The sequence below is a fragment of the Cariama cristata genome, unplaced genomic scaffold (assembly GCF_000690535.1).
Source record: "Cariama cristata isolate BGI_N322 unplaced genomic scaffold, ASM69053v1 scaffold7927, whole genome shotgun sequence".
NCBI lineage: Eukaryota > Metazoa > Chordata > Aves > Cariamiformes > Cariamidae > Cariama > Cariama cristata.
The window spans coordinates 5709-15221 of record NW_009624850.1 but is presented as its reverse complement, the minus strand read 5'-3'; the positions used below and the strand labels follow the sequence as shown (position 1 = coordinate 15221).

Here is a 9513-nt window from a genome sequence, read left to right as displayed (position 1 = left end):
CTTCCTTCCTCTTAGATTTTGGCCCAAGGGTAAAACTTGAACTAAGTCAAAATGATCTCAGTAAAAATGACAGGGGGACAGCAGCTTATCCTGCTACAGAGACTCAGATCCAGTGAAAGAGCCTCAGCAGCAGCCTCGTCAGAGACCTGGGCACCAACACTGGAAAGTGTTGAGGCGGCATAAATTGCCTTTAAGATCTGTCTTATTGGTGTAATGTCTCCCTGTCTTTAAAATAAAGCATTTGAATGTGCTCTTCAGAAATACCAGATGAACTTCTGATCTCTCACTAGCACCTAAAAATAAAGACCAGGATACACTTCGTATTTCACTTCTTAATATGTCAAATTGAGATGTATGTAGATATAGATATATATTCTAGCTCTGAGTATATTTTTGTTGAGCAATTTATGCACAAACCTAATATGATTTGCTAATGCACCCCTCAAATGCATTCATCAGATATTCTGAGCGAGTACATTCAGACAGCAGCGCAAACCCTTTGCTGTTCTTGATCTGTGCTGTGAGTTTGCCTATGTGGATCACATGGGAAATTATTACTGGATTTAGAAAAAGAAAATGCAAGTAAAATACAACTAATTTCTGCTGCAAATTTTAACTTTTTTTGGTCAGATAATGGCACTAGATACATTAGATTCATTTTTAAATATTTATGGATAAAAAGGGAGTATTCAGGAATAATGGTTGTACAGTGTAATACTATGTGCTATATAGGAAATGAAACTTTTATTCTGAGTAATATTTGAGAAAGTTGTTTATATATATGATCTGGAGTAAAATGTCTGTTGTTGGTCATTGATAATATACTTCCTAGCACATCCTGACTGAAAATGTATTCATCACTTCATGGTAAACTCAGTTAAGTAGCCTTCAGCAGTAACCTAGGCCTCTTTCAAGTTGCTGTGTACTTTGATCTAGGTCACAGATGAATTTTATCAGAAAACAGAATGAAAACTTTTGGAAACAAGCCATACTTTATGGAGAAATAGCTCCAACACTGGCCTCTGAACAAAGAGCAGAAACTACTGGCGTGCGACTCAGGAATGAATGAATCAAATAGGTTTGACCAGAGCAACCTTCCAACCATCATAAAGTTCGCTTTGTTTTGTTTGGCCAACAGTAGAGCACAGACAATAGGTTCAGATTTTTTGTAATAATTAAAAATTTATTTAGAATTTGTACTGAAAAAAATAACCATGTACAGAGGTAAGCACTGCTCAGGGAAGAGGCTTGGGCATTTTACAGTGAACAGCATTTTGTAGTTAAAACTGAACTGTGTAATGTTAGGTAAGTTCAGTGTTGAAGAGATAAAAGATTTCTTTTCCCTGTTGAGACCAGTCTTTGTGAGATTGCCCGTTTATGAGTCTCCAACCTACGACAGAAAAAAAAAAGAGAGCATTTTAATGTTCGTCTAAAGAAGGAAGTACGTAAGGCTATGATGACATGATAGTGCTCATACAAAGTTATGCTACTTGAAAACTAAAAATGTAGCATTTAAAACACATGAAGGCAAGGGATTATTTCTGATCACAAGACTATCCATTTATCTACCTGTTAAAAGAAACGGTAATGTGGAAGGTATACTAAAATCAAAGTACAAATATTTCTGTTCCAGAATGGTAAACAAAGCCAACTTCTCTAAGAGGCAGTGGACTTAACACTTCAGCTGTCCGTGCTCAGTGTTTGCAATGATAACTATGTTCTGTTGTCATTTTAAATATCTCCTCGGCCCTGTAGTCGAACCTGTTTGGCGCTGCCTAAGTTGTGCTGCTGTCCATCTACTGACAGTCTGTTGAATGGGATGATTTTCATTGCAGTTTTCTTCATGGAGTACCACCGGTCACGCCAGGTTGCCCAGATAATGCCATTGTCATATCCAGATGGACCAGCATCTTTCGACGTGTACACACCACCTAAAATGCATCAGTTGGAGAAAAACAGTTAGTTGTTTTCTAAAATAGTTAAGGTGCCCATACATTTTTCTGGTACTAACACCTCCATGGTATCCCTGGGCATGCTAACAAGCCCCGTTCACTGCCCTTCTCCCCCCAGTTTGCTTCTCTCAGGACTGATTCTTCCACTTTGGGCAGGAGAGCAGCCCTAAGTTCCTACTGCTGGTGTTAACAGTCATTGCAAAGAATGGGCTACACCAGTTTTGTGAAATCCAGATGGCAAAACATATTCAATGAAAGTGACCCATTTTTCTCTGTTGCCAAAATGTGGTGTCCTGGGTTATAGGTATATAGAAGATACTTTACCCGTATAATATTTGCCATTGAGGTGGCCAGCGTGACATCTATTCATCCACCATCCAGATCCATCTTGCTCAGCACAGTTGCCCATGAAGTTATCATTGTCGTTATCATAGGTACTGAACCGCATGCCATTATGAGAGGTAAAGGATTTGTCACTTGGATCGTCTCCAAAATCATAGCCATCAAAGGCATCCCCAGCTTCACCTCCGATAAAGTAGGCGTAAGTCAGTCGATACTTGTCTTCTTCACTTCCCACTTTGAACACAGCATAGTCAGCAGTGCTGTTAAGAAAGGAAAATGGTGAATATGAGCATGCTGCATTCCCTGTACATGCCCAATGAAAAATACGTAGGTGTTAGAACTGCAGAAAAGGCATTTATGGCATCCTAGCATTTGAAAAGGAATTGGTTTTGCGTGAATGTGTGCCTCAGCTCAATGACACAGACACACATCCAACCAACTTTTGTGCTCCAGCATCAGACATGTTTTCTGACTACTGGTCTTCAGTGATGCATGAAAGATCCACATTATATAAACACACATGTACGTATCTCCCAGATCCATAATGCTGAGGCTTACTTAGGTCATGAGGAAATTCTTGGTGGGAGGAGGGAGTGGATGTCTCAAGAAATAGCAAGGACAGTAAGCTCTCCTGGAGAATGGAATGCACAGAATAGAATAGAATAGTTCAGCTGGAAGGGTCCTAACAACAATTGTCTAATCCATAAGATGCATAAGATGTGAAGAAACCTGAAGAGAAGAAACAGATTCCTTCTGCCAAATAAACTAGAGTTGCCAGCATGTGGCCTTCAGACATGCATGTGTGCCTGGCAACAAGTCACACACAGTGACTGCTGTCACAGCTGTGAGTTCAGGAGTCAAAGCAGTGTCCTATGCATGTTAGCAGGTCTAAGGGCTCAAAATTTTTTTCAGAGAGCTGTACAAACTGACAGCAGTGGAAGCAGTAGGTTTTAAGCTGTCATTTTCAGAAGCATCATGAGCAAATACCCTTTTTTGCCACTCCAGTCCTCCAGTTCTACTCGTAAGGTGTATGGCAGAGTGGACTGCGTAGTTATTAAATGAATCTTTTCATTGCCCAGCCAGAACTCAGTGGTGTCATCCGGAGACAGATGTCCAAATCCTTCCTTGTACTGAACCCAATTTTTCTTGAAGTCCTCACTCCCGTCCAGTCTCTGGGAAAACCAAAACCAAAACCAAAAACCTCAATCAAAAAGATATGTATCTTATGTAGGCAAATAAAAACAGTGCTGATGCAATAAACTTGCTCCTGGTAATAATATATCAGTGACATACCCTCTGTAATACTGTCCAGCCGTTGCCGTATGAGTCAATCTCACAGTAGACTAGGAACGACTGCTTGGCTTTTTGAGGCTTGATAAAGTAAAGACCACTTTTTCTGGCACCTTTATTTGCGATGTCTTGACAATCTGAAGTAAAGATATTCAAAGGATCATTATTAATCTAGCTACAGTTCTGTCTTCACATATATTTGATATTGTCAAATATAACTTTCTTAGTGCAAGAAATACAATTCATCTAAATGTCATTGCAAAGTCAGAGATTTAGTCCACGTGCTTTAATGTCATTGCCATCAAAAATCTTACTGAAGGTCACAGGACTTGTGTAAGATGAGGAGGAATTTAGTCTCACATAGTCTTTAAGCAACTTAAATGTAAAATACAGTCATTGCATTAATTTCTACAGCAACAAAAAAGGCACTTTTGGAGTTAATGGAATAAGTAGATTTTTTAAGGTGACTCAGTAGAAATGTGATAATGAGTTATATTCTGTTTGTCCTATGTCCATGGAAACTCTACTTATGTCCCTTATGTCTAGCATACATTTTGGGATAATCAGATTTTGGCCAAAGAGGCCAAAGGAGAGAGACCTCTGTTCCATTTGAATGCCTTGTTTGCGAGCATCTACCTAGCACTAATATTGATCCAAGCACTGGTTTCATAACTTGCAATCTTACACATCTTTGCAGAAATCTATGGCCCATAAGATTACAAATAACTCATCACTGTGACAACAATTGGCAATACTTGTAACTGAATTAACCCTCCACCATACAAGAAGCATTTTGCACACCTCTTCCAGTTGTCTCCTGTATTTCAGCTGTGTCTCTGCACGGCTCCTGACAGTGTGATTCAAGCTGGGCAATCTTCTCTTTCAGCTGTGCGATCTTGTTGCTGTTCAATATATGTGTATCTGTCAGCTGTCTGGACGGAGAGAGACATAAAAATGGCTTGTTGTTTCAGCTGTTTCTGAATATGTAATATGTATTTCCCTGCACATATGCCTCACGAATGTGGCATGCTGCTACATACAGCTCTGTAAAACGCGGTGCCTCTACTAGCACTAATGTTTAACGTTGAAACAACTAGCCAAAATAGGAAAGTACATGCTTAATCTTATGCAAAACTTAACCTTATGCAAAACTTGACTTGATTCTAATCAGCAAAACTCAAATCAGCAATTAATGTATGAATATAACTCTATGGAAAGTTTTTCTTAGTTCTCCTGAAGTAAATGATAAATTATTCCTCTTTAATTATGATTGTATTTGTAAAACATAAATGTTGTAAATAAACTGCTGAAAGTGTCAGAATGCCTAAATGATCTTTGATATAATGTTATAGAAGTGGAGATTTTTCTACATTCAGGTCAAAAATCATATCCTTAAGATTTAGAAAAGTTAACGATGTTTTCAATTTTATTTTCAATGTCAATTTACAAAAGACTACCACTGAGTTTATAGTTACTTATTATTTATATCAATGTAACTGAGCTGATTTTCATGGATATATGCAGCAAAATTAGCCAGAGTGAATGATTGTATAATTATTCCACACACTCTGCATTACAGCACAAACTCATATTAATAAAATCTCCAAAGGTCACAATAAAAATTTTAGGAGTAACTGGCACAGCAAAAGAAACATAAATAAAAATATCACCAGGTTTCCTGACACTCTTAACTTGCACTTCTTGCACAATTAATGGCTTACGCAGGTGAGCAGAGAATGCAGTATCAGATCCTCATGACCCTTCTGTGTCTTGCTAGGCGGCTACTAATGATCGTGTGGGCACAACGGTCCACATGAGCACAAAAAACCTTTCTGAAGGAGCCTTAGCTGCACTTGATAAAAGAACAGAAAGAAAACAATTTGGATTCTCAAGTGATATAAAAGGTGGAAGACACCTACTGTATAACACTTTCGTGAGACAAAATAGTGTTCTCGTATCTGATAATTTCTTCAATTATTTTCTTGGACTTTTTAGTAAAATCATCAATTGAATCTGTAAAACAGACAAAGGCATAGAATTACTGCCATTAGGCAAATTAAAAAACAAGAAAACTACGTAAGTAACGTTTTTCAGTTGTGTAGTTATTTTTATATTCTCACTTGGTAGTGTCTGCTTCTCTGGAGGATAGAGGCTTTGGATGTGTTGAATCAAATATTCTGCTGTTCCTGTGGAGTTAGTAATTTGCCGCAAAATTCTCTCCATTTCCTGCAGTTCAATATCCATAGTGAGATGGTATTTATTAAAGAAATCTGCAATGCCACAGGTCGTTGGGCAGTAGCTACCCTAAAGAGGAAAGAATAGTAATTGGCAATGTTTCAGGAGCGAAAAAAAGGAGAGCAGAATATCTGGGCAGCGGAACTTTCAGGCACTGCTTATACTAACAATTGTGGATGAAAAAGGGTAGGCATTTGCCACTTTGCCTGCTGTATTTGAATTTACAGAGGCAGTTTACTTTCACATTGTGTGCGCACATAGCAAGAAAACAGTGCACACTATTACTTGTAGCGCCTTCTGGATATATGCTTTCATCAACAGTGCAGCCCTCCATACATTTTTACCAAGCGTATACTGCTATTAATAAATAATAGGTTTAAGCACAGCACATTCAATAAGTTTCGAAAACAACAATGAGGATCAAGTGATAACGGTAGTTAATAATCAGCGTAGGAAAGCTTTACTTAGACTCTTAAGATAAAAGAAAATTGTTGCGGTACTTACAAATCGTTCATCTAATATGCAGCAGTTTTCTCTGGTAGCAATGTACTGAAGAGAAGAAAGAAGACCGTTTTCAGTGAATTTTCTCCAACAGTGCTTTCCGCACCAATGTGTTTTCGAACACTGTCTCTTCACTTACCGCCATGCTGGTAGAAAAGAGCAGGGAGAGGAGAGGCCCCAGGGGAGCCCAGCCACGTAACCTCAGCCCCATCACGTCTGTCCCACCGGGCACTGCCACCGGCTCGGTGCAGTCCTGCAGTCGGCAGCCGAAAATGTTCAGCCCAGCGCAGGGCGGCTGCAGTTTAAGGGTGCAGGCTGAAGCTGGGGGCGGGCACCGGGAGGTGGCGGGAAGAGGTGGGGTAGGGGTTTCAGGTGAATTCCCAGAATTTGCACACATCTCTCACTCCTCCCATTTTCAGAACTTGCTTCCCACTGATCCGCTTGATCTCTGCTCCAGCCAGGAGGTCTCAGGGGAGGCAGGAACGTGACACAAGTCATGGAGATGCCACTTCTAGCAGCACGAGCATAAGGAAACTCACACATGGCTTCAGGACGGGGCTGGCAGAAGTTTCACTCAAACAGCACAAAGAAAAGCCACAGTAGCTATCTGAATTATGTGTAAAAACTATCAATAGCCTAACAATAAATACGATTTTGCGGTTGTGTAGTACTTTCCCACCAGAGATCTCAATGTGCTTTGCAAAAAGAATCAACATCATTTTCCCTATTCTGCAGGTGACAAAACTGAAGCAGAGAAAGGTACGAAGTCATGTTAGGCAGTGGCATATCCAGAAAGAAGCCTGTGGTATTTCTCACAGGCGATGAGAGCATGAATCTTCCCTGTCCTTCAACTCAAGGAGTCCATTTGAACAGCTTCGGTCAAAGCTTCCTTGCTGGGGCCCTAATGTTGTCAGTATCTGCTTTACTCAACACATCTACAAGACTGATGACAGGCTCCCTCCTCTGCTACAGGCTTTATCCCAGCCAAGTTATTTTATGTATGTATTTCTGCTTGCTATCTGTATTAATAGCATTAATGGCTTTCTACTCATGCTCTGTACCTGATCTTTAGGCTGTGGCTTCTCCAGAAAAAGCCTGATTTGGTGTCTGTGCAGTATCATGTGTGATGAGACAATGTTGAATGAGGCTTTTGACTTCAATACCTGTTTGACCAAATCATGAAAAGAATGGTGGGACCGGGGGCTCACTGCTAGATCTGTCGTTACTGGGGATGGCTTTGTGATTTCAGGCGAATGACTTCACCTCTGTACAGCAGGACAGATGTTTCAACTTTGCTTAATAGGTATTTAAAATCCATGGACAAAAGCACTCTATAGAAGCTAGATTATTACAAAATTAGATATAATTATGCCCTGAAACATGGAGAGTTCCTGACCTGTATATCCTCTCTTCATCTGGTCACATCTGGTCAACCAGAAGGCTCCCATCACTTTCAAGGATCCAGCCACATATTGCCAGAAGGAAATCTGAGCATTTATGATGCTAAAAATCAAATCTATAGGGCGATATGTGAAGCTGAAGCACTGTTCATGGGAGAGTCAGATTTCCCGTAACTGTACTGATGAGCAGTGAGTTAGCTGCCAGGCTGCCAAAAGTCCTTTCCAAAGGATGACCAATGCTAGAAGTTTGCCCTTCCAAATCTGGCATTAATTACCTTCAAGAGTCATGTGCAGAATGTGCTTCTGTTGTCCTCATTGACACAAATAGGATATGACTCCACCTTTTACAGGGTTAGTTCTGTTTCCTAAAGAGTGAAAATAAAGTAAATAAAACCGGGTAAAAGTCTACCTGCTCTTGTGTTTTCTATTGTTGCTTCACTAGTGCTGTTAATATGGACTCGGGAAACTACCAGTGAATCTCCTTGCCACTGCTGCTCACACATTGAACTTGCCTTGCTGCTTCATCGGCTGCAGGTCATGACATGAGGTCCAGAGGATCCTGAAGGTGCACTTTCAGTGGCTGTGCATCACCAGGATTCCCTCAGATATTACAATATATCATCTAGAGGTTGCTGGTATGAACTTTGTAAAATAACTGGCCCAGCTTCAACCATAGATGTACACTCAAGAGCACAGATGGGCACGGCATGTTCTAGACATAACAGGTGAACCACATAACCCAATCCACATATCCCTCATCCTTTAGCACAGTAAGGAACACACCCTTCCCTTTTGTCACTGATAGTAGTACATACAGGCTTGAAACTGTTTCAGAAGAATATTTGGTAACAGAATACAGAAAAATTTGTCCTAGGCAAGAATTTCAAGAGTGAGAAAAGATGACAACAGTAAACACTGGGAGTAATAGCTTAATCTTGAGATAATACGCCTAAGTTTTTAGAATTAAAATGTGAGAATGACTGTAAATGAAATAATTTCAATGTATAAATAGAGTTTCATTGTTCTAGATAATTGGCTAGTTGGGTGGGTAAACAAAAGGATCATTATGCCTACAATGGGTTAGGAATAGGAAAACTGAATTTTCAGAGAAGTGTTTGTGTTACATGAAATTATCACTGTATATATTTACATCCATGAAGGAATCGATTTTAAACATTGCCTTAATGATTACCAAATATCTGCACACTGCATTTATAAGTGTTGCCTAGTTGTATTTCTGGTTGCAACTGCTTGTACTTCTTAGCAGAAGATGTGAACATTTAAACCTCGGGAAATTTTTGTTTGCTTTACTGATTACATGGTCATGATTTAGCCTTGAATAATTAATCCTTTCACATATTTGCTTCCTTTTCTTTTATTGTATGTTTTCACCTTGGATGACTTAGAAATAACTTATTCCTGCTTTTCATTAAGTTGAAAACAACACATAGTCTTGGTGGAATGGCTATGTAGTATTTTTCCTCCCTTACATACCATTTTGTCTTGGTTGGTTCTGGCTGCAAAATAGCTGACCCATTTACCAAACAAATGTGCTAGAGATCTAGTTGTACCCTGAGACGTGTCCAACATAATTTGACCATGTTGACTTTTCTGGCCAGTTTTTTCTTTCCGGTAAGTGTATTTGCTGATTTGGTAACAAATGAGGAACGATTCGTGTAGCACAGGCAGAAGGAAGAGTTCTCAAAGTTAGTTTACTTTTTCCTGACAATTTATTTTTGAGTAGATAGTAAAGGAGAATCGTTATTTGTTTAAAAGAGCTTCCTTCGACTCAA

At 39.5% G+C, this 9513-nt stretch overlaps 1 protein-coding gene across 1 annotated transcript; it reads right to left on the bottom strand.

Annotated features, from left to right (window-relative positions):
• Window positions 1-1731: 1731 nt before the first annotated feature.
• FGG (fibrinogen gamma chain) lies at window positions 1732-6531 on the bottom strand. The gene is made up of 9 exons (XM_009703334.1): window positions 6460-6531; window positions 6324-6368; window positions 5705-5888; window positions 5504-5597; window positions 4386-4516; window positions 3588-3721; window positions 3282-3466; window positions 2277-2554; window positions 1732-1931 (listed from the first exon to the last, which is right to left on the bottom strand). The coding sequence occupies exons 1-9, from the start codon at window positions 6529-6531 to the stop codon at window positions 1732-1734; spliced, it is 1323 nt and encodes a 440-aa protein (XP_009701636.1).
• Window positions 6532-9513: the final 2982 nt, after the last annotated feature.

Bases quoted from the DNA above. Each gene is read 5' to 3' on its own strand.
- FGG (XM_009703334.1), bottom strand. From the start codon at position 6,531: ATGGGGCTGAGGTTACGTGGCTGGGCTCCCCTGGGGCCTCTCCTCTCC. The intron at 5,598-5,704 runs GTGAGAATATAA...TCTGTTTTACAG, and splicing joins AGAGAAGCAGACACTACCAA to ATTCAATTGATGATTTTACT. The intron at 3,467-3,587 runs GTATGTCACTGA...TGGTTTTCCCAG, and splicing joins GCTGGACAGTATTACAGAGG to AGACTGGACGGGAGTGAGGA.